This window comes from Zalophus californianus, chromosome 4 (genome assembly GCF_009762305.2).
Source record: "Zalophus californianus isolate mZalCal1 chromosome 4, mZalCal1.pri.v2, whole genome shotgun sequence".
NCBI lineage: Eukaryota > Metazoa > Chordata > Mammalia > Carnivora > Otariidae > Zalophus > Zalophus californianus.
Genome location: NC_045598.1, coordinates 27,421,237 through 27,446,332, shown reverse-complemented (window position 1 = coordinate 27,446,332; position 25,096 = coordinate 27,421,237). Strand labels below are relative to the sequence as shown.

The following is a 25,096-nucleotide window of genomic DNA, read 5'->3' as shown; positions in this document are numbered from 1 at the left end:
TTTTTTTTAAGATTTATTTGAGAGAAAGAACATGAGCGATGGGGAGGGGCATAGAGAGGGGGAGAAGCAGACTCCCTGCTGAGCAAGGAGCCCTACATGGGGCTCAATCCCAGGATCCCGAGATCATAACCTGAGCCGAAGGCAGATGCTTAACCAACTGAGCCACCCAGGCACCCCTAGGATTCAGCTTTTTTAAGTTAGGTTTTAGAAGCATCCAATTTTTTTTCCCCATGGGGCACCTGGGTGGCTCAGTCGGTTAAACATCCTACTCTTGATTTCGGCTCAGGTCATGATCTCAGGGTCGTGAGATCAAGCCCTGCCTTGGGCTCTGGGCTGGGCATGGAGCCTGCCTAAGACTCTCTCTCTCCCTCTGCCCCTCCCCGCTTCTTAAAAAAAAAAATCCTCTTTAGATTTTTTTACCTACTACTTTGTTTTTTCCCCTAGAGAATTTCTTATATTCTTCATTGTGTTTGTAGGTTCTTAAACGTTAGAAACCATAGGAATCAGTACCAGGCTTTGCAGCCTGGCTTGCCATTGGCCAGTATGGATGAGAATGCCATGGATGCTAACATGGATGAACTATTGGATCTGTGTACTGGAAAGTTCACATCTCAAAACGAAAAAACTCAGCCCAGGAAGAATGACAAGAAAGAGAACCTGGAAGAACTTCTGAATCTTTGTTCAGGAAAATTCACTTCTCAGGGTAAATAGCCAGCAGAGAATATCAGGCTCACCACAGCCAAATATCTTAAGTCAGTGTCCTTGAAAAGAAGCCTGTTACCATTGGGTGAAAAGTTCATAGAAAACAGGGCTGTGCTGGATTATTGTGTATAGGTTGAATTCTTAGCTTCCTGACATTTGGAGCCCTTACTTTCTTAAGGTGGTAAATGTCAACTTAAGCTTCAGCTTTTGCCATGCGATTTCTCATTTATGGTTACTATGCATGCAAAGCTTAGAAGAGTGTTGGAGTATAGTTAATTTCATATAAATGCCTACTTGTTTCCACCTGCGTGTTCTATTCTCCCCGATGCTAGAATGTCAGCTCTATGTGAGCTGGGATTTTTGTTTTGTTCACTACCGTATCACTTGTGCCTGGCACATAGTAAGCACCAAATAAGGATTTGTTGAATGAATGGATCTTTTTGGCAAGCTTACCTTAGAACTGTATTGAGCTGGGGAAAGAGGACAGAGCTGTTATTTCTTGGTAACAAATCTTTCTCTTTGTTGTGATATAGATGCCTCTACTCTGATTCCATCAGAGTTAAATAAGCAGGAGAAGGAGAGCAGCTTGGGGGATCCAATGGAAGAAGCACTTGCTCTTTGCTCAGGTTCTTTCCCCACAGACAGGTGAGTCTCAGTGATTGGGGGGAATGTAAGAAGGCCCAGTCTTCTGATAAAATCCTGAAGTCAGCAATAAGGAACCATCTTAGGGGCTTCCTATCCTGTCTGAGAGTCTTGCAGTACGTTTGAGTCTCATTTGCAAAGTAAGGAAATTACAGTTCTTTCCTTTGGTTGGTGGAGAACAGGGTTAAAGAAAGCAAGAATATGGAGCGCCTGGGTGACTCAGGCGGTTAAACATCTGACTTGGGCTCAGGTCATGATCTCAGGGTCCTGGGATCGGGCCCCGAGTTGGGCTCCCTGCTCAGCAGGGAGTCTGCTTCTTTCTCTCCCTTTGCCCCTCCCCCCATTCGTGCTTTTTCTCTCTCTCTCAAATAAATAAATAAAATCTTTAAAACAAAACAAAAATGGCAAGAATAGAGACCTAGAGCTAAAGCTGGGGGGCAGACAGTGCAGAGCACCGGGCACTGCTCATTCCTCTGGCTCTGATCCGCTGTTGTACCAAGGCTCCAGTCAGGCCTGTGTCTGCCTCCTTGAGTAGGCCAGGATCCCATCTAAACAGCCCTCCTACAGCAGCTCCCTGCTCCAGGGGGCCTGACAGAGTTCCAGACCAGTGTTCTCTCCTGGGATGTTGCTGCAGTAGCCACGTTTGTTTGTTTAAAGGATTTTTATTTATTTATTTGAAAGAGGAGAATAAGCGGGGAGGTGGGGCAGAGGGAGAGGGAGAAGCAGGCTCCCCAGTGAGCAGGGAACCCGATGCAGGGCTCGATCACAGGACTGAGATCATGACCTGAGCCAAAGGCAGACACTTAACCGACCAAGCCACCCAGGCGCTCCAGCAGCCACGATTATTGGTGCTGGGGCTACCACAGTTAGTGTGGCTGGTTCAGGGGCTGGCTCTGGAATGGTGTTTGCAGCTTGATCATTGGCTGTGCCAGGAACCCGTCTGTCAAGCAGCAGCTCTTCTCCTGTGCCATTCTGGGCTTTCCCCTGTCTGAGGACAAAGGGTTTTTCTATGGGATGGTCGCCTTCCTCATTCTCTTTGCCATGTGAGACTCTGCAGGGGTTGCCTACCTGTCCCTGCTGCTTTGACTTCAGGCCATGGCTGGTGTTAAAATTGTGCTAAGCTTACCATTAAACACAACATTTCTCTTAAAAAAAAAAAAAGGCAAATTAAAATATTTGTATGCATGTATTTTTTTAAAAGTTTGTGCATGCACTTTACAGAGTAAATTAAATTCTATTTCATTTTTCAGGTAACTTATAACCAATTACTATTTAGTGTTCTTTTAGAGAACACTAAAAATTCAAAGAATTATCAGTGATTGAAAATAATCAATATAGGGACACCTGGGTGGCTCAGTTGGTTAAGCATCTGCCTTCAGCTCAGGTCATGATCCCAGGGTCCTGGGATTGAGTCCCACATCAGGCTCCCTGCTCCGCGGGGAGTCTGCTTGTCCCTCTGCCTGCCGCTCCCCCTGCTTGTGCTCTTGCTCTCTCTCTCTCTGACAAATAAATAAATAAAATCTTTTAAATAAAAAAAGGAAATAATATATAGTTTAAGACTATATGTACTCAGATGTTTAAAACAGTCTTTGCATTTGACAGTAAGAATCAAAATCCCTTCAGTGTGCTCTTGTCAGCTAATACGTGACCAGCAAGGAAAACTTGGGAAGTATTTATTAAATATTATACTATGGATATAGGCAAAATAGTACAGGCTTTGCAATTTGGGATCTTGATGCTAAATTGTCAAATCCCCCTACAGCAGAAATAAGGGACAGAAAAGCAACTATTTACCCATATTCTTAATCACTTTGAAGGTGCATGAACTGCGTTCAGCTGCTTTGTTTACGTATCTTACATGGCCAGGCCTCTCCTGTAGCGAGATGCACCACTGCTGTCTTTGCTCACTCTTTTAAAATAGGAATTAATATTTCCTAGAAGTTCGATTTGGTAACCCTCTACAACTTCAGGATATTTTGTCTAGATACAGTACTTTCTTCCCTGCTAGGGGTGTCACTGGAGCCCTTACCTGTGGGAAAGGAGGAGAAAGTCGAAAAGTTGCAAGTGGAATAGAAGACAGGTTTTGGTTGAGTTAATGATATTTTTCATGGGGTTTTCCCTAGCTGTGGAAAAACTCAGGCCAGTAAGCATTTCTCTGTTTAAAGTCCTACAAGGCAATTTGAAATAATTCATTGTTCTTACCCAATTTCTAAGTGCTCTTTTTCTTACCAAGCCTACTCTTATTGGGGGGAATGTCTGGGTATAAGTAAAACATTCTTTGGATCATGTTCAAAGCCTATTAACATTGTACCTAAAATGATAGGCCATTTTGCCTCACTTGCCAAAATAGCCATTTCTAAGTTAAGGAAATTTTGAGGTAGGCTTACAGCATTCTTGTTGTATTTCATTTTAGATTGTAAGCTCCATGGCAGGGACACTATGTTGTTAATTGTGTTTTTACATAGCAACCATTGCAGTATACTCTTGGTGCTTAATAAATGTTCATAATTATTAAGAATAAAAAGGCAAGAATAAGCACATGAGAGTGTTCAACACTAATGATTAGAGAAATGCAAATCAAAACCACAGTAAGATACTACCTCACACTCATTAGGATGGCTACTATAAAAAAACCCCCACAAAATAACAAGTGTTTGTGAGGATATGGAGAAATTGGAACCCTTATCCACTGCTGGTGGGAATGTAAAATGTTGAAGCTTCTGTGGAAATCAGATTGGCAGTGTCTCAAAAAATTAAAAATAGAATATGATCCAGCAATTCCACTTTCAAGTATATTCACAAAAGAAGTGAAAACAGGGTCTCAGATATTTGTATACCCATGTTCATCGTAGCATTATTCATAATGATTAAAAAGTGGAAGCATCCCAGGGCACCTGGGTGGCTCAGTCGTTAAGCATCTGCCTTCGGCTCAGGTCATGGTCCGGGGGTCCTGGGATTGAGCCCCGCATCGGGCTCCCTGCTCAGCGGGAAACCTGCTTCTCCCTCTCCCACTTCCCCCTGCTTGTGTTCCCTCTCTCGCTGTGTCTCTCTGTGAAATAAAGAAATAAAATCTTTTTTAAAAAATGGAAGCATCCCAAGTGGAGAAACAAAATGTGGTGGACACACACACACACACACACACACACACACACACACACACACACACACACACACAATGGATTAGTCATCCTTAAAAAGGAAGGAAATTCTGACACATGCAACAACATGAATGAACCTTGAGGACATTATGCTAGGTGGAATAAGCCAGTCCCCAAAATACAAATACTGTAGGATTCCACTTAGATGAGGTACTGAGAGTAGTTAAATTCATAGAGACAGAAAGTAGAAGGGTAGTTGTCAGGAGCTGAGGGGAGGGAAGAGTGGGGAACTGTTGTTTAAAGGATATGGAGTTTGGGGCACCTGCGTGGCTCAGTCAAACGTCCGTCTCTTGATTTCGGCTCAGGTCATGATTTTAGGGTCTTGAGATCAAACCCCGCTTTGGGCTCTGCACTGGGCGTTGTGCTTATGTTATGTGTCTTTTGTTTGTTTGTTTGTTTCCTAGGGAAGGAACTTTATTACCTTGTTTCAAACTTTATTCCCAGGCTTCTTCAGCTTAATTAGCTGCAAAGAATGAATTGTGTATAAGCAAAACCTGAAAAGAGCTGCGGTGTCCAAGGGGCTTGGGCTTAAAAATATTAGAGCTCTAGATTTTATCAGATCCATGAACAAAATTTTAAAAAGCAGTCATATAAAATAGCAGCTCCCAGTAACTTCTTTAGAAGTTGACTCAATTCAGTTTGCTTCATTCTTGGAAACTTCATCAAAATTCTCCACAAGATCTGGAACTTCATCATCATCATCCTCCTTTCCGGTAGCAAGTGGTGCTTTTCCATCCACAGATTGTGTGGGCAGAGCTTCAGCCAGTCTTCTTCAACTAGTCAGACTCTCTGCACCGAGTTGGTAGCATTTCTGTCAGCGCTTTGCCTCAGCATGGCCTGTGATGGCAAAAGTTCGCTGCCAGTGACGCCTGAACTTCGGGGTTGTTAGAGTGCATCACTGTTCCTGGGTTTGTGAATACAGTCACTTCTTCAATACCAGAGATACTGTTTACCCCGAACTTCTTTAAGGAGAACTGAAGTTTCTTATCATCTGCTGTAGCCGTTCTATGAACCACCTTCTTTGGACGAGCAGTTCCTTTCCCACCAAGTTTCACTTGTGCTTGTAGTTTGGCGACTTTCTCCTGGTTCATAATAGTTTCTTTCATCTTGTTGGAGCGGAAATGGGACCGCGCGGGGGAATAGGGTTGGCGCTCAGGGGGTCTTGGGCGGGCCAGCTGAGATGTGGTGCCTTATGTGTATTTTATCACAATTAAACAAATTTTTTTTTAAAGGCAAGTATCTTGTTTCCTGTTTCTTAAAGAGATTGTTGGGGCTAATAAAATATTTTCAGTTCCTAAGTTGGCTGAATCCTTGTGGTTTGCTTTCAACGACCTATTTATTGGTTTCTTGATTTGCATTTTAGGGAAGAGGGTGAAGAGGAGGAATTTGGAGACTTTCGGCTTGTCCCAAATGATAATGAGTTTGACAGTGATGAGGTGAGCTGGAAGGGAACAGAGTAATCCTAACTGAACTCCAGGTGTTGCTGCTGCTGTCTCTCTTTTTCCTAGTCTGAGTTGTTGAGAATTTTAAGTTTGGCATGTCATCCGAAGCCATTTCCTAGAATGAGATGTTTGGGCAGAAGTTTACAAATCCTGTTTTTGTTGAGGACACGTTCTGTTCTGCTTAACTCTGTGTGTGATACTCTGATTTTTCAGGATGAACACAGTAACTCTGCTAATGAAGATGTGGCCCTGGAAGACCATGAAGATGATGATGAGGAAGAGCTCCTGAAGCAGTCTGAGAGGTTGAAAAGGCAAATGTAGGTGTTATGTCCATTCCTTCCGTTGCTAGAGAAAGTTCTCCTAACGGCTGAGTTGTCGCTTGCTCCCGTTTTACCTGTCTGCTGGGTCTGTTGCTGTTTGTGGTTAACACAGATGAAGTAAACCCCATTCACATGGTATCTCTTGAGTGTTCAAAGATGGTTATGTACTCCCTTAAGTGAGTTCTATACTAAATATCTCTAGTTCCTTCAGCTGTTTCTCACATGACGTTGCTTTCTGACTCCTCACGTCCTGGATACTCTCTTTATCCTCAGGTGTGGTCCGACTCCCGCTGCGGGTTACGGTCTAACCATGATATGGATGCACACTGCTTGTAAAGTAAAAGATCGTAAGGGCTGAGTCACTATAGATCCTGAGGATTTGGTAGACAACAAAAATTCCTTGTCTAGGAGTAGGGTCTTTTTTCCTATGAATTACTGTCATTTCAGGTTTTCCTCATCCTAGTGTTGGGCATATGACCTCCCGTTCATTTTTTTTTTTTAATGTTTCGTTGTTCTGCTCATGAAAGTAAACCATTTATTTTAGAATATTTAAAAGAAGACAGAAAGCTACAAATAAAAAGTCGTCTGTGTTCACCATCCAAGTATTTAATGAATGTGTGGATGGTAGATTGCTCCATAACCATTTTTATGCATATATTTTCATATAGTTGAGATCTGTGCAGGTTGGTTGGTTTGTTTTTTGTATGTACACTTTTGCGTCTTACTTTTTTCTCAGGATATCCATAAGCATTTTCCCGTGATGTTAAGAGTTTTATAAAGACCATTTTAATAGGTATTCAATATTATATTTTACGTGGATGACTTTTGGAATTCACATACAGGATATCATATTGATCCCTACTAGCTTTGTATTATTGTCTCTAGCCCATCATTCCATTCTATTAAGATCAAGTTTAGAGTTCTAATTTGTCACCTTTCAGATTAACTATCTCCTATAGCTTTGGGTCATCTATAGATTTTTCTAAGGAAGTGGTTCTTAAACCTTATTTAACTGCAAAGTCCTTTGTCCAAATGAAATCTTAGAAAGAATGACAGCTAAAAGTTGAACTGCTCCAAATGGGCTAATGGGACGATTAGAGAACTCAGTGGCTAGTAGCCCTCCGAAGGAATTCCTCAGGAACCCTGGGATTTAGAGGAACTCAGCTTTAAAAGAATAACGTAAGTCTGGGGTGCTGAGGTGGCTCAGTTAAGCGGCTGCCTTCGGCTCAGGTCATGGTCCCAGGGTCCTGGGATCGAGCCCCACATCTGTTTCCTGCTCGGCAGGAAGCCTGCTTCTCCCTCTCCCACTCCCCCTGCTTGTGTTCCCCTCTCTCGCTGTCCCTCTCTCTGTCAAATAAATAAGTAAAATCCTTAAAAAAAAAAAAATAACATAAGTCTTTGATAAAAATCAGCCTTCAGAAAGCCATCAAACTTCTACCACTCATGACCATAGATGACAGGACTTTAAGCCCAAAGTGACAGCAGATTTGTTCTCAGTAGGAACCGAGGTCACAAAAACTAGTAGTGGTTTTACTTATCAGTAACTCTGAGCCTCAGTCATGCCTCTAACTTGGGGGTCAAGATCTGGTGGCTGTAAGGGATCCCAGTCTATTATGTCTTTATACCATACCATCTCTAATCTGTCTCCCAGCACTGGTGAGCTTAAGTACAGAACAGAATAATCTGAACCTGCCCGCAGGTATGTCCCAAATGTATAGAGGAGATTGGGATTCTGGCTTTAAAGAATCCAGGCTCGGGCGCCTGGGTGGCTCAGTTGGTTAAGCGACTGCCTTCGGCTCAGGTCATGATCCTGGAGTCCCGGGATCGAGTCCCACATCGGGCTCCCTGTTCGGCGGGGAGTCTGCTTCTCCCTCTGACCCTCTTCCCTCTCATGCTTTCTATCTCTCATTCTCTCTCTCTCTCTCTCTCTCTCAAATAAATAAATAAATAAATAAATAAATGTTTAAAAAAAAAAAAAGAATCCAGGCTCTACTACCTCCTAGTTGTGTGACTTTGGGTAATTTATTTACTCTCTCAGTCTCATTTCATTCAACTGTAAATTGAAGGGAATAATAGTCTTCCCCCCTGAGATAAGGCCACGATGCCTGGAAAGCACAGTTATTGGCATACAGTGTGTATTAAATGATAGACTTTAAGTATCTTCAGAATGTATTATTAAAATTTAAGTGGCTCTATGTTCTGCTTTTCTCACTGCATCCATAGTCTGTATGTTTGTATTCATTGTTGCATTTCTAATCTTTACAATTCTTTTCTAGGAGATTGAAGAAATACCTGGAGGATGAGGCAGAGGTGTCGGGGAGTGATGTGGGAAGTGAAGATGAGTATGATGGGGAAGAGCTTGACGAATATGAACAGGACGAAATTGATGAAGCACTTCCTTCTGACGAGGAGCTGCAGAATCAAATCAAGAAAATACACATGTCAGTATCCCAACAGGCCCTTCTGCGTCATGGGGTGTTTCTACGACCAGCCAGAGTGGTCCCGGTTTTGAATGCTGTACTTTTCCTGCAGGAAAACGATGTTGGATGATGATAAGCGACAGCTACGTTTATACCAAGAGAGGTACCTCGCTGATGGGGATCTGCACAGTGACGGTCCTGGCCGAATGAGGAAATTCCGATGGAAAAACATAGGTATCTTGCTCATTGCTTTCGGAAACAAAATGGTACGGCATCCGTGTTTGTCCAGTTTAAGACGGCAAGTGGAAATCAAAACCGCAGCAGGCTGTTGAGGAGGACCTGGCCGTAACCGTGACTTTGTGTTAGTGAGTGGGGAAAGCTTGTGTTGGTATATGATGAGCAATGAGTTCCGTGTGTCTGTCCGGGCACCTTCTCCCAGGAGACTGCAGAATGCTGATAGCCTTGACTCTTTGCTTTAGATGATGCTTCCCAGATGGACTTGTTCCACAGAGACTCTGATGATGATCAGATCGAAGAGCAGCTTGATGAGACGGAAGCCCGTTGGAGGAAGGAGCGAATTGAACGAGAGCAGTGGCTTCGGGACCAGGTAGGAAGTCTGTAAGAACGTCCTCTGTTCTGTCCCTAGTTTATGAGGAGAGGACCCACTCACCTCACTGGTCAGGCTAGTTTCAAAATCTTGGGCAAATTATTGCTGTCCCTTTTAATCCTTGAATTTTCTTTTGTGCTTTGAGAAGATCATGAGCAGTTCATTTAGTGTTTGTCTGTCCAATATCATTTTTTTTGTCTATAGCAACAAAGGTTGTAAAAAAGAAAGCAAATGATATCCCAGGTACCTTAGCTTCACAATCCAGGCTATGCTATTTGGGGACGCGGTAGACTTCCGTTAATGTTGATTTTTGTTTTTAGGCACAGCAGGGGAAAATTGCAGCTGAAGAAGACGACATTGGGGAAGACAGTCAGTTTATGATGCTAGCCAAGAAGGTTACAGCCAAAGCACTACAGAAAAATGGTGAGCTCTTGGCCTTCGTCCGGGTCCAGCCCCCTGGACTGGTCGTGCTGGAGCCTTGGAAGCGACTGCAGCCTTAGGGACTGTTGCGGCTTAGGCATGGTCCTGTGTCTAACATTGTCTTAAAGAGGGCCCTCCGAGGTGGGAAAGGACAGTGTTTTTGGATCTTAGACTATTGGGTAGTGGACATTGTACTTGTGAGTATAAGGTAGCTGGTTTGACTTTATCTTCTAAGGCAGCTCAGAGTAGGAATTCTGGCTTCTTTATTTAGTTGCCCAGGATTGTGTCAGAGCTAGACTTTGAACCCAGATATATCTAATTCCAGAATGAGGCTCCTAAAACACTATTCTGCACTCTTACCATGCTTGTTTTTGCTTATTACTGTTAACTATTTGTCAGCGTTCAAGTTGGTTGTCTGTCTTCCTGCCACTCCTTACTATAGTTTCAAGTCACCATTATAAAATAATTCGAGTTCTTAAGCTTTAGTTTATTCGTTTAGTTACAGGCTTCTTAGCTTGTTTAGATTTAAAGGTAATTCTACCCAGCTTTGCCCAGAACAAGCCTCTCTGTCTTGTCTTTTCAGCCAATACTGCTGTGGTTGTTCAAGAACCAAAGTCTTTACTCAGAAATCCTTTTGAAGCCATCAGGCCGGAAAGTGCACACCAGGTTGGTCGGGGACTTGTTTAGGCTGATGTCATGATCTGCAAGGTTCTATAGGCCCAGGTCAGGCTAAGGGAGTACTCTGTCATTAGCGGAGGGAGGTGGCTGCAGGAAATGAAAGTAGATGTCAAAAGATTCTGCTCTTTCTTTTCTACTTGAGTGGGGTAGGAATATGTCCCCTCAAGGCCTGGGGAGGCAGGGCGGGACTGACTTCTCATTCTTCCCTTGGCGCTTGGGATCTGATGCCAACCGACTCTTCTCTCTTCAGCTGAAGACAGGCTCACTGCTAAACCAGCCCAAAGCTGTGCTTCAGAAACTGGCTGCCCTCTCTGACCTGAATCCCAGTGCACCCCGAAATTTAAGAAACTTTGTCTTCCATACACTTTCTCCTGTTAAGGCTGAGGCAGCGAAAGAATCATCTAAGCCTCAGGTAGGGAATTTGAGAATTGATTTGGTGGCTCTCCAGGGCAAGATTGATTGATTGATTTTTAAATAAAAAATATAGATATTTCTGGCTTAAAGGCTTATGCTGGGGTGTTAATCTTACACTCCCCAATGAAGTACAAGAGGACTGCTACCTCCAGTAGGTAATCAGCTTTGAAACTTTCCTGGAAAGTTTATATTTCTCTTTTTCCTAAATATCCATGATTTAACTATGTGTTCCTTAAGAGCTAATTGAAGGTAAGTACTTGTATGAGGGCCCTGAGCTGGTCCTGACTCTTTCTCCGCTCTCTAGGTAAGGAGAAGGGCTCCATCTTTAATGGCATCCCCATCACCTAAGCGCCTCAAAACAGATGATAGCATTTCAGGATTGAAGCAAAGCATCTTCAGATACTTGGAAAGCTAATATCAAGGGTGCTGGCACCTATGTTGAGACTGCTTTGAGAAGTTTCTGGTGTTGAAGATTGGAATTGATGCCCACGTGGATGACCTCTCCTCTCCCCCCCTACCCTTTATAATCAGTGCATTAAGATTACGGACAGAGATTCCAGTTCTTTCCACTGCATCGCTCTGGATGTCTTTTTCCTTTCCTAGTATTATTTCCTGGGTTGGCCACTAATCTTAATTCTGCAGTGTTTACATTAATTCATGGATGCTTGGGTGAAGGCTCACTTCCTCCATTATACATTTGACACTTTATCCTAGCAGCCTCCTGGGTTGATAGCTCTTTGTGAAAGGGCTGGTTGGAGGAGGATGAAAAAGTGTGGCATTACGGAAAATTCCAGAAAACGGAATGCCGATGTCGGTACCAGTAGGAATCCTTCACACCCTAACATGTGCCCCACAATGACCTGGAGTCAGTGAAAGAGAGCCTTCTTGGAGGACCTTGGAACCAACAGATGGACCGTTACATTTGTCTTGCCCCTTCCGTTTTCCTGTATTCCTCTTCCCGAGGCAGCCTCAACTTGCCGATTAACATTTGCTTCACTTATAGTAAGGACTCAAATCAGTACCCAAGTCAGAAAGACGTTTGCCCTAATTTTCTGGACTACAAGGATGAAGATTAAGGGTTCTACACACCCGGTGTCTCCCATATTCTATATCCCATGGGACAGAGAGAGCTCTCTCCTGGGACTAAATTCTCAATGTGAAACAAAGTTGCTCAAGGACCTCCCTTCTCATCCTGACAAAAAGACATATAACCATTATTTATTGCATTCAACTGGGTTTATTACATTGCAAGACATATAACCATTATTTATTGCATTCAACTGGGTTTATTACATTGCCCTGACCAGAGGACAACAGTTCATTGCTTATTTAGAGAGAAGACCACTATCGAGTTTATAATCAAAATATTGTTGACGAGAATTGCCCCCCACTCCCAATTTTCCCTGAACAATCATGAGGCTCTCAGAATTCTAGACAGATCCTCCCCTCCACCCCCCAGAACTGAGTGTCACTGCTGCTTTGGAAAAACATACCATGTGAATACTGTGGTTTCACTGTCAGGAACTGGACTTGACAGTTTCGGGGTGCACTGGGGTTCAGGTCAGAGAGGGCAGCCAGTTTGTGATGGGCAGATAGGGAACACCAATTTTATTGCTGGAGTTAGGGTGTAGGTTTTCTACAGTTGTTTCTAATACACAAGATGCTGACTTTGAATTTGTATATTTGTAATCTTGTAATGGGGAAAATGTATATAAAGATGTTTTAATATGTATGTAGTGTTTCAATAAATCTCAGTGCCTGAAGGCAGGGTTTGCCGTCCAGATTGGGTCCTCGTTCTTAGGTCAGTGCCTGTCTAATATTTTCAGGCAACCTGTCTCCTAAGGAAGCCCCCCTGAGTCAAGAGAAAAAGGCTGTTACAGTTGTCCCTCCCTGACCTCTCCACTCCGGTGAATCACATTAACTCTCCATGTGGTTTGGGTTCAGTGCAGGTGAAGAGAGTTTACATAAATGGTGCCTGTGGTTATAGCTCTTTGATTTGCAGCCTTGGGTCCTCGGTGAGGGCTAATGCCCCTCCTTCTGAGCCCTCTAAACAGGGCCCTAGACAGGCAGGCTTTCCCATGCAGAAGAGAGCTGGGAAGGAGGGCGAGATATTTCTCTCCTCTTGCTTTCCCAGATTCTTTTTGGGGGACAGAAGAAGAGGGTTGGCATTGACCACCGAGGATAAGAAAAGCAGTATGAAAGGTATCCAGGGAGCCACTGGCTTCTTTCCCAGGCTCTGGAAAGAAAGCACTCTGGAGAAAGTGAAGTTGGGTCTTCAGCTCTGGGTCACTTTTTCCCCATGTGGGTATAGCTGTCACAGGGCAAGCTAAGCCTCGACCTGGCTAACGGGATTGCAGTGGAGAGTTGCCTCCTGACCCAGATGCCTGTGCCCCAAACATTGAGCCATCAGCTTCAGCGCTGTTTGAATGAAACAGGCCCCAGGGCCTGCGGCTACAGCTCCTGCTGCTCCGCTAGCTTGGAACTCCTCCCTGGGGGGGTAAGAGCCTATGCATCTGTGAGAGAGATATGCTCAGTGTCAGCCCTGTCACCTGGTTCCACACCGTGGGGTAGGGACACATGGTTTTACTTCATGCGAACAGGTCTCTGATCTCGTTAATTCAGTCCACAGTTGTACAGACTATAGACTGTTCTAGGGCCTCTTGCATAAAGCGCCAGGTTCTGTTCACTAAAGCGCCATGGGGACAAGCTGCTCAACTCCCTTGCAATCCCTCATCTCAACTGCTTCTCCACAAACTGTGCCCTTCGAGAATTTCTAATGGTGCGGACTGGACGTTTTTGGTCTTTATGTCCTCTACTTGTTTAATGACTCATGGGGCTTCCTGTCTTGTTCACCTAAACAATAGGGAGGAGTGTCATGATATCTGATCATATACTTGAGATGGTGTTCTATCTTCTACCTTGTATTCTTATCTTTTTTTCTTTTATTCATAAGGATTTTATTTTTAAGTAATCTCTACACCCACCGTGGGGGCTTGAACTCACAACCCCGAGATCAGGAGTTGCTCGCTCTACGGACTGAGCCAGGCAAACACCCCTCTCCTCACTCCATGACGTGCAGCCTGGAATGTAGTGTTGCCTAGTAAAGGTTGAATGAATAATACCACACCTTTCAGAGCCCCCATCGAGGGCTATAAAATGAGGATCGTCATTCATGCCTGTCTCAGAGTTGTGAGGCTTACGTTGGAAAACGAACGTGAATGCATTATGTCAAGTGCTACACAGCAAGCTTGAGAAATCACTCCTGTCACAACTGTATCACGTTTTGTGGACAACTTAAAAGGCCCATTGTCTCATAAGCATCTCAAATGTGTGATCTTAAAAAGCATCTTAAAAATGTGATATTCCCCAGGGAGCCTGGCTGGTGCAGTCAGTGGAGCGAGCAGCTCTTGATCTTGGGGTTGTGAATTCAAGCCTCATGTTGGGCCCAGAGCTTACTCTTAAAAAAATAATATGATCTTCCTTCTAAAAACCTCTTCCTCCAGTGTTTCTCATTTCAGTAAAAGTACCTCATATACCCAGTCATTCAGGCGGGAAACCTGAAGGGTGTATTTTTTTTTTTTTAAGTTATGAAGATTTTATTTCATTTTATCATCCTTCAAATCTGAGTCAAAAGGATTTTCTTTTTTGTTGTAATTGTAACAAAAAATATATTAGTTTAAGGTGTACATTATAATGATTTGATATTTGTATATATTGTGAAATGATCACCTCAGTAAGTCTAGTTAATTAACATCTCACACATGGTTACTTACACATTTTTTTCTTGTGACAAGAACTTTTATGATCTACTCTGTCAACTTTGTAGTATGCGATACCATATTATTAACTACAGTCACCATGCTGTATATTACATCTCCACAACTTAATTTATACGACCATTCTCGCTTTTTAAAGATATTTTTCTTTTTATTTTCTTTTATTTTTTAAGTATTTCTTTTATATTTTAAGCCCAATGTGGGGCTTGAACTCACAACCCCGAGATCGAGAGTCACCCGCTACACCGACTGAGCCAGCCAGGTGCCTCTATAAGGGCATCCTTGACACCTCCTTCCTTCCGTAATCAAACACTCTCTGAGACCTGTTATTTCAACTTCCACATTGCATCTTGACTCTGCCGTCTCGCAGCTCCATAGCCAGTGCCCTAATCCAAGCTTCCATAATTTCCTGCCAGCGAACTGTGGCAGGCTCCTGATCTCTCCTCTCCCAAAATATTTTTGCTTGCTTTCCATCTAATCTATGCACAGCAGCCAGAGGGTGACCTTTGTATAAACATAAATTGGAGGATGCCACTCCCTCATATAACACTTTTCAGTGTCTTGGGCACCTGGGTGGCTCAGTCGTTAAGCGTCTGCCTTAAGCTCAGGTCATTGTCCCAGGGTCCTGGGATCGAGTCCCAAGTCTGCTCACTGCTCAGTAGGGAGCCTGCTTCTCTCTCTCCCTTTGCTTCCCCCCCCTTCTAAAAGTAAAAAATAAAACCTTTTATTGTTTCCGTTGCACTCAGAATGAGCTTCAAACTCCTCATGGCCTACAAGGTCCTCCATTATATAGCTCTGCCTCCCAACCTCCTGTCCACTCTCCTTCCACATTACACTTAACCTCAGGGCCTTCCAAAGTGTTCTTCCCTTTTCCTGGCATGCCTCCTCTTCACCCTCCTGTTTTGTCTGGCTAGTGTATAATTCTCCAGATGTTAGCTTAGATTGAACTTCCATTACCACCCCTTTCTTAATCAGCTTACCTCTGTTTGTTTCCTTTTCTTTTGCATCTTTTATCACAATTTTTTAAAAAGATTTTATTTATTTACTTGAGAGAGAGAGAGAGCACAGAGGGAGAGGGAGAAGCAGACCCCTGCTGAGCAGGGAGCCTGATGAGGGGCTTGATCCCAGGATTCTGGGATCATGACCTGAGCCAAAAGCCGGCGCTTAACCGACAGCCACCCAGGTGCCCCCTTTTATCACAATTTGCCATCTTAATGTTTGTGTAGGTCTGCCTTTCTCATTAGACTAAATTTTGTAAAAGCAGAGACCATGTCTGTTTTGTTAAAAAATGTAAAGAAAGGGGCACCTGGGTGGCTCAGTCGTAGAGCGTGTGACTCTTGATCTTGGGGTTGTGAGTCTGAGCCCAACATTAGGAATAGAAATTGCTTAAAAATAAAATCTTTTTAAAAATGTAAAAAAAGAAAAAGAAAAAGAAAAGAAAGAAAAGCCTAGGTAGCACAGTACCTGGCACGTAGAATCATTCAATAAATACCTCCTGAGCAAGGACTGCTTTGAAGCCTAATGGGGAGAAGCTTGGAGCTGAACTGCTCACAAAGAAGGTGGTAGCTAGGGCGCCTGGGTGGCTCAGTTGGTTAAGCGACTGCCTTCGGCTCAGGTCATGATCCTGGAGTCCTGGGATCGAGTCCCACATCGGGCTTCCTGCTCGGCGGGGAGTCTGCTTCTCCCTCTGACCCTCTTCCCTCTCGTGCTCTCTATCTCTCGTTCTCTCTCTCTCTCAAATAAATAAAATCTTTAAAAAAAAAAAGAAAAAAAGAAGGTGGTAGCTAAAGCCTTAAGTCCTTGTTCATGCAACTTACAAGCGGCATGACCTTGAATAAGTCATTCTCTGAACTGCTTTCCTCATCTGGAAAACAAGGCCCGAGTGGAATGACTGAGTTTAGCTCGGGGCTGTGGTTGGGATTAGAGGCGTAAATTAATCTGAAATGATGGAGCACACATGAGAGGCCACACGGATGCCCACTAGCCTGCTGCTGAGGACGGGGTGGGGCTCAGGCTCACCGTGGTCTGGCTGAGTGGGGAGGAGAAGCCAAGCCTTGCCAGAGCCAGCAGCCCATGGCCCATGGGCTGGCTCTGTGCTGGCACCTGTGGGAGTGGTTGGGATGCGCGCTGGCCGTGTAGCTGGACGCTTGCAGCGAGCTCAGGGAATCGGCACGGCTTTGTGGATTTTCCCTTGGAGACCCCGGTGCCGGATCTCTATCCCTAGTAGTTGTATTGTCCGTGTGTACTATCTGTGTCCTTCCCAACCCCTTTCTGTCCTCTCTTCTCTCACCTTAAAGGTTTTCATTCTCAGTGTATTGATCTAGTTGTTCCCTGTGGTGGGACACATAACGGGAAAAGGGGGTTTGAGGTAGCTACAGCTTCGGGGTGTTCGGAAGAAGCTCTGGGGCTGAATGCCTGGGTTCTTCCCCTTCATTTTAGAAAGCACCACAGTCTGGTATTCTTTTTTTTTAATAGGATTTTTTTTTAAAGATTTTATCTATTTATTTGAGAGAGAATGAGAAATAGCACGAGAGGGAAGAGGGTCAGAGGGAGAAGCAGACTCCCCGCTGAGCAGGGAGCCCGATGCGGGACCCGATCCCGGGACTCCAGGATCATGGCCTGAGCTGAAGGCAGTCGCTCAACCAACTGAGCCACCCAGGCGCCCCCCTTTTCTTTTTTTTCAGTCTGGTATTCTTGATGGCTGGTGGGCTAGGCCTGTGGGGGGGAAGGAGCACGTGGGGATGAAGGGGCGACTCCCAGCTCCAGGGTGGGGAATCACAGCACCGAGTCTAAGGGGTGGAAAGTGCTAGGGCAGGGTTGGGAGTGAGTCATGGTGTACGTTTTCCAGCCCCTGTCTTTCTCTCAGGGGCTGATGGAAGGAAAAATCTGACTGCCCACCCCTTTCTTTGTTTGTCTTGTCTAATTTAACTTATGTTATTTATCAAAAAGACAGGTTATTTGGAAAACCAGATGGACCCAGGCAAAAATCATCTGGGTTTTCCAAATGTGAAAAATTAGGTTCTGGGCGCCCAGGAGGAAAGGCGTGTGTGTGGGGGGGAGGGGGGGAGGCATATTGAGAGTACTTTATGTCTCTCTGCAGTCAGACCCAGAAATTGCTCCATGACATCCAAGATTCCCCCCAACACACATACACGCCTCTTTTTCCTTCAAGTTCTTTATGATTGGAATCTAAATGAGAAAACTAAGATCTTTTTTGACAGTTTTTTAAATTTCTTTTGTGTGTGTGTGAAGATTTTATTTTTTTATTTGACAGAGACACACCAAGAGAGGGAACACAAGCACGGGGAGTGGGAGAGGGAGAAGCAGGCTCCCCGCTGAGCAGGGAGCCCGATGCGGGGCTCGATCCCAGGACCCTGGGGTCATGACCTGAGCCGAAGGCAAGACACTTAACGACTGAGCCACCCAGGCGCCCCGAGAAAACTAAAATCTTTATGTTGGTGGCTAGGATGGCTGGATGACGTAATTGGCCAAAGATGAGAACGGGTCAGGGCTATAATGGAACAGCTGCTGACAGCTTCCTCTATCACCTCCTACAAAGTTGGGTTAGCGAGAAGTATAGAATATAGAGAGGTTTTTGGAGCAGAAACCTCCACCTCTTGCCCTTCAAGATTCTCCCCAAATGATCATGCAGATAGGGAAGTTAGACATTAGAGGTAGAACTCACTCCTTCATGATTTCCTAATGATCAGATGACCAAAGAGCCCCGGGGATGAAGAATGGTCTCCCCTTTAAATATCCAGGGAAGGAGCTAGCTCTGTTGCTACAACCAGGAATTTTTATTTATTTATTTTTAAAGATATTTATTTGTCAGAGAGAGAGAGAGATTGCACAAGCAGGGGGAGCGGCAGACAGAGGGAGAAGCAGACTTTCTGCTGAGCGGGGAGCCCGATGTGGAACTCGATCCCAGGACCCTGGGATCACAACCTGAGCCGAAGGCAGACGCTTAACGACTGAGCCACCCAGGCGTCCCACAACCAGGAATTTTTAAAGCCGGTGCTTCTGTAGAAAGGAATTAAAGCCAGAAGCCATGGAGGCACGACTCTTGGCTATGATGGAGGAAATATTCTGGCTAAAAGCAGAGAGAGAGCCCTGTCTCTACATACATGCATGCACACACACAGAACAGAGCCGACACCCCTTTGTGGCCCAAAGGACCTCTGACAGCAGCAATAGCACTTGTCCCATTGTGTCATTTTTTTATAAGTGTCATTGCACGGGAAAGCCACATGATAACTTGATCTCATGTGAATAATCTAAGTTAATACCAGCCACACAGTTGTGAGGATTAAATAAGAAAAACATTGGTAAAGTGTCTCCCTCCAGGCCTGGCACACAGTAAACCCCAGTGAGTGTTTGTTGAATGAATGGATCCGTGAGTTCGAGCATTAAGGCTCCCTTGACCATTTCCCAAGATCAGCGGCTTGAATAACAGACCTGCAGGCTGTCCCCATTGAGCTTGGATCCTGAGGCATGATCTAACCCGGGCCGCTCACGTAACACATGTTTAATCAGTATCTGTGGGGCATGTGTGGGGTAGGTGGGAATGCGCTGCCCCGTCCTGGGAGAAGGGGTTGGCCCAGTTTCTGGGAGCATTGTCTGCAGATAGCTTTCAGTGGTCAGCCCCTTGGGGGACTGCCTTTGCAGCAGAGAACCCCTTGCCTGTGGTCATGCCCCTTTCCAGCATGGCCCGCATCCAGTGACAGGAGTATAAAGGGCTGGCCATCTCAGCTCATTTGGGGACAATTCTGAAGGGCCATCCAACCTTCCAGGGCTCCCTGAGGGGCTGGCTGACACTCTCAGGGATCTGAATGGCAGTTCGGCTCCTGTCCCCTCCCTTCCACAGATGTAAGATTTTATTTATTTATTTGACAGAGAGAGAAACACAGCGAGAGAGGGAAAATGAGCAGGGGGAGTGGGAGAGGGAGAGGCAGGCTTCTTGCCGAGCAGGGAGCCCGACGTGGGGCTCGATCCCAGGACTCTGGGATCGTGACCTGAGCCGAAGGCAGACGCTTAACGACTGAGCCACCCAGGCACCTCCCCCCCCCAGGGGCACTTCTTAATGAATGTCCTACATGCTAAGCTGTCTCAGCGTCTGCTTCCTGGGGTGTGCTAGTCCTGGTGGCCAAGGCTTTAGAACAGAAAAGGAGACAGACTTTGCAGTTTCCAGCAAGTTTCCAGCATTGGAGGTGTTGATGCTGTTTTTTTGCCCACCAGAGGGCAGCAGCAGCATAGCAACCCGCCCTCCTGGGCTCAGCGAAGTGGGCTGGGGGACTTCTCCCTCCGACTTCCCACCGTTACCGTTCAGTATTAGGCAGGATCACCTCCTTTCATGCGTCTACCCTCCTGTCTCATGGAAGAAAACTTTCTGAAACTTTCAAGGCTTTAATTTTTGTCAGTCTCAAACCACCCCGTCCACCCCCCTCCTGCCCCAGCACCAAAGGCCAATCCGTCCTCCTACTACAATTCCCTTCCCCCTCCTGAGCTGGGCAACCTCCTTGCCCAGGATCTCCCACCTCTCCACATTTAACACCCACAACAGATTTGTTTTCTGTGTGACAGGGTAATTATGAGCTTGAGGCCAAGAGGCCCAGGGGCCAGTCTGAGGATGGTCACTTCAATCTGGTTCTCCTTGTTCTGCTAACATTATTGATTTTTAGTTTTATTTATTATGATGATTTTTTTTTTTTTTTGATCTGGCTCTGGTGATATGAGGTGTGGAGGCTAGAAGGCAAAAACAAATTTATTCTTGTCACAGTTTAGCTTCTCGAAACCACCTACCCACCCAACATTTTTTTAAAGATTGTTTTTTAAATTTTAAGTACAATCTACCCCCCAACGTGGGGCTCAAACTCATGACCCCAAGATCAAGAGCTGCATGCTCTACCTTCAGTCAGGTGCCCCCACCCAAACATTTTTTTTAATCTACTGGTTTTAGCATCTCTACTTATCTGTCTTCCTTCTCTCCCCTAATCCCCAATGTTCTCCCTAAGATTGTTCCAGGAATCAGAGCCAGATGTGGCTGGAGGATGGGGACTAGGAAAAAGAGTGTGGACAACAAATAGGATACCTTTTGTTAGCAGCCATTAATCACCCAGCAAGGCTTTATTGCATGCCGTTTATCTGTAGGCTATTTCCAGGCTGAACCCCCAAACCCTGCTTCTTCAGTCTTTCCCCTGGGACCGTCCTGAGATGGGTCAAGTGATGTGCCTTTTTTTTTTCCTTCTGCATCAGTTTCTCTGGCTGTGAAATGGGTTTGAGAAAAACCTGACCAGGAAGATTTCAGGGAGAGTGAGGTTGAGATTGGGTGGAGACAATTCAAAGAGCAAGCCTGCCTGAGCTGCAGGCTACTGAAGGCCTCCCTTACTGTCGTCTTGCACTCTATTTGCTGGCAGGGGAAGAGGAAGGGCGGGCTGGAGGCAATATATTAGGAGTGGGAGGGGGCCCTCTGAGCTGCAGGGATTGCCATGGGAATCAGCTGAGGCCAAGGGCGATTTGTGGGGCCGCGTTCCCTCGGGCCTGTTTTCTCCGCGTGTGCCTGGAGAATGAATAAATCATTGTTCAGGGGTGGGATGCAGCTGCCGGGCTCCTCCCCTCGGCACATGCCCCGACTCCAGCTCCTCCATTGAGGTCTGCTGGAGCAGAGCGGTTTATACACCCAGCTCCCCAAATCCTATTGAGGCCTCCCCCTCTGCACGAGCCGCCAGCTCCAAGTCCATTCAGCCAGGCCCTTTGTGCTGGGGGTTAAGTGGTTACATGTGGGGGGCACCCAGAAAGGACCTGTCAGACCCTGAAAGGCTGTGCTGATACCGCGCCCTCCTACTGATGAATGGGGTGCGGTGGCGGAGAGGTGGGCGGCCAGAGGGTGCGGTGGCGGAGAGGGCATGGGGATTATGGAGCCCACAGATGCAGCTGCTAGGAAGGGGGCAGAACAGGCACTCCCTTCTCTCAGTCCTCCTTCCCATCAGCTTCTCTAGCCCACTCCCTCTGTTGTGGGCTCTAGGATTTCCCACAGCCTCGGGGACTTTGGATTTGGCTTTCTGGCCTCGTGGTGGAAGAGAGGTTTGGAAGAGGCCATTTACCACTTGGGTGCACTGAAGAGAAAGAGTCTACACTGCCTTTCATTCTCCCAGCAGCTCCAAAACACCCCCTCAGCTTCTCCTTGCCCCCTTCAGAAAGGGAGGCAGGGATGGTGAGTGGAGGGATTCGTCTCCTAAGTTCTTATGGTGCAGAGCATTTGAAATTATGCCCCATCCGAGCTTTAAAAGCTTCCCGGGAGCCTCCTCAGGAGCCATTCAGGGTGGAGGGTTCAGGGAGGAGACAAGATGTCCATCTGGGTATACTACATAGATTTTGTTTGGGGGGGTGTGGAAAAAGATTCCAAGGCTAAAAAAAAAAAAAAAGCTTTAAAACTTCTGTTTGATGTACCCCCGCCCCCATTTTACAGCTGAGAAAACAGCCATATCGGGGGCAGGGAATGGACATGTCTTACCTAAAGTGATGGCACAGCAATTTCTTTCTCTTTTTTTTGTTAAAGATTTTATTTATTTATTTGACAGAGAGATAGAGAGCACAAGTAGGCAGAGCGGCAGAGGGAGAGGGAGAAGCAGGCCTCCCGCTGAGCAGGGAGCCCGATGTGGGGCTCGATCCCAGGACCCCGTGATCATGACCTGAGCCGAAGGCAGACGCTTAACCTACTGAGCCAGGTGCCCTGGCACGGCAATTTCTTGATAGAGTGGTGCTTTACCTTTAAGAAGCAGCAGAGAAATGGATCAACAAAACAACCAGGTCACCAGCTTTGTAAGCTTTCTTTCCCAGGATGAGCTAATTCTGGGGAATGATTTTCCTTCTCCTCTGCCTTCAGGACTCTCTGGGACACCAAAGGTCCTCCAGGGCTGTACCTGGTCTTGGGAGTCCAAGGAACAATGTTCACAATTACAATGTTCTTTAACCATGTTCAAGGCATAATATCTTTATTTAATCTGAAAAGTTTAAAATGCTTTGATTTGCCTAAGTTCCCAAAGCCATGTGGGGAAGCTGGCAGGTGCTATGAGCTTGGGGAAAGAGAAGAAAGCAGGTAGCAATAGAGCTTGTCCTCCAGGGCTAGAGGCCTGTGCTTTGTTCTGATGAGAAAGCTTTGGGGGCTTGCTCAGTTATTTTCCTGCTGCCCACAGGATGAGGCTCAGGCTCCTTGGAATGGTAGTCAAGGCCTTTCACAACTGGGTCAATTTTTCCCTCTAATGTCATCTCCTACCTCCATTTCCCCTCAAGCTCCAGTCACCCTGACCACACTCCGAGCATACACACCGTATAGAGTCTCCTCGGCCTTCCCCCGCATTCTCTTGGGGAGCTTCTATTCATCCTTTAAAGCCTGTGAAGGCTTTCCTTACCCTCTTTTGTACTCATTCCTTTGACTCACTTTCTTCTATTTCCCTTTCTAAACAGGGAGTCACACAAGGCCCCCATCAGTCCCGATTCTGCTCTGAATCCCCAACACAGTACGTGACACAGGAGAGCACTCTGCTGGATGTGAGTGAAGGGACAAGAAGGGGCAGAGTCTTTGAGGTTGAAACACCTTGATTCTACCCCCACCCCTTTCTTCCTGGGAGTACTGACCCTGAGAAATTCTCCACCTGGAGAGGAACTCTTGCCTGTCCTATATCCTGGGGTAGAAATCCCTCTCATCTCCCTTGTCTCCTTGCCTGACGCTCTAGGCCCTTTGGACCTGGATCCGGGTACTCACTGCTAGCCTCTCTTGGCTCTGACATCTGTCCGCCTGCCAGGATGTCTACCCAGCCTATCCAGGCTGCTACTGGCCATCTCTGGTGATTTCTATGTCCCTGCCAATTAAGTCCCTGAAATCTATGTAGCTAGGTGGACACTTTACCTCTCTACCTGGAAAGACTGATTCCTTGGCATCCTGACTGTGGAATCTTCTGGTGAATGAATCACAGACATCTGTACATCTGCTTTTCTGTGATCATGCAGACATGGACGCCCCTGCCTTCCTGGGGTTTTTTGTTCTCAAGGCTCCCGGCTTTTGAAAATTATGGAGTGCCCAGGACCACAGTCTGAGCACTTGCTGCGTTAATTATACAGTGCTAGAGTATCCCACACAACTTTACCCTTGACTAAGAGAAGAGAGGCTGCAATCCGATGCCCTTGGAATTCACTTGACTTCTCAGAGATGATGTTATTAAAAACAACTAGCTTAATAGAACGGAAAGACCGACTGATGACTCAGCTACGCCAGGTTGTCTGCTGCCCCTCAGAGTACAATAGAGGCTATAAGTCAACAATCAGTATAGAATTCTTTGTCATCTGTAGCCAGAATACATATGAAGAGGCAGAGGTAAGTGTGCCATGTTATGTGATTGTACCTGATGACTTTCTCCCAGAGTTTACTTCCTGTCTCCACCATTCTAGCCTCTACAGGTCAGGAGGTTTCAGCATCTAGGGAGGAATGTTTCTAATGAGGGAACACTAAGATGATTCCATTGCATTTCAAAGGAGGTCACTGTTTAAGCTGGATTGATAATGGCTACCATGGGGAAACTGAGTTGCTACTCCTTAATGAGGGCTGAGAGGTATATGAGAGGGACTCCTGGGTCACCACCTTGTGCTCTTGTATTAATCAGGATTCTCTGATTGCCAGTGAAGGAAATTCCACTCAAGTTAGACTTGGCAAAATAAGGGCCTTATTGGAAGATACAGAAAGGCCTCAGGAAGTAAGGACTGGAACATCACCAGAACTTCCGTCTTTTGTTTCTGCTTCTGTGCATGAGCAACATTTTCTCCTACTACAAACGGACTCCCACTTGGCAGGGAATGTGATTGCTGCAGCCCTGCCCATATGTCTTCCCTGCTTCATCTTCCTTTTATTTCAGAAAGTCCCAGAGAATGATGCTAACTCACCTGGAATGGGGTTCCCATCTCTGGACTCATCAGGCTCCCTTTTGGCCCACACGGTTAGATCTGGGAGCGATGGAGTCCACAGGAGAGGTGGGGAGGAGCTGCTCTGGGCCCATAGAACAACTAAGTATCTGACACAGCTGTGTGGCACAGGAAGATCTGCACAACTCTACACCACCCAGGCTCAGAGTGGCTTTAGGAGTGAGGATCTGGGTCACCTCATTTGGTCACCTGGCTAAAGGCAAGGGGAACTTGAGGTGGGTAAGGGAAAAAGGAAGACTAGCTAGGGTTCAGCTCCTGGTGTAGAAATGGGGCTGAGGTCTAAAAAAAAGAGCAAAAGATGGAGAGGGGGGAAAAAAGCAGCAGAAAGAGATGAGGGAAAGACAAGAGTATTTTAAATGTATTATGATCCAAAGATGAATCCCTGTTAGATTTGTTTCTAATGGGGGGAGGACATGAAAAAGGTTGTAGCCAGTTGCTTGCTTTACTTGGTAAAGTGGGGAGTATGGAAGGGACCTCCTAGACTCTCACGTGGGTGCCCTGAAGGCTAAATATGTCCCAGTCTCCTTCCTAGGGCTGCCTTAGGC

At 45.8% G+C, this 25,096-nt stretch overlaps 1 protein-coding gene across 1 annotated transcript in view; it reads left to right on the top strand.

Annotated features, from left to right (window-relative positions):
* CLSPN (claspin) overlaps nt 1-12,574 on the top strand; it is a 40,321-nt gene extending 27,747 nt beyond the window's left edge. Inside the window, exons 15-25 of the mRNA XM_027604964.2 lie at nt 477-703; nt 1,236-1,347; nt 5,866-5,938; nt 6,158-6,261; nt 8,541-8,705; nt 8,797-8,918; nt 9,164-9,291; nt 9,612-9,714; nt 10,295-10,377; nt 10,640-10,801; nt 11,108-12,574. Of these exons, the coding sequence (XP_027460765.1) occupies nt 477-703; nt 1,236-1,347; nt 5,866-5,938; nt 6,158-6,261; nt 8,541-8,705; nt 8,797-8,918; nt 9,164-9,291; nt 9,612-9,714; nt 10,295-10,377; nt 10,640-10,801; nt 11,108-11,218 (1,390 nt within the window). The 3' untranslated portion in view covers nt 11,219-12,574. The remainder of the gene's footprint in view (nt 1-476; nt 704-1,235; nt 1,348-5,865; nt 5,939-6,157; nt 6,262-8,540; nt 8,706-8,796; nt 8,919-9,163; nt 9,292-9,611; nt 9,715-10,294; nt 10,378-10,639; nt 10,802-11,107) is intronic.
* The last annotated feature ends 12,522 nt before the right edge of the window (nt 12,575-25,096 follow it).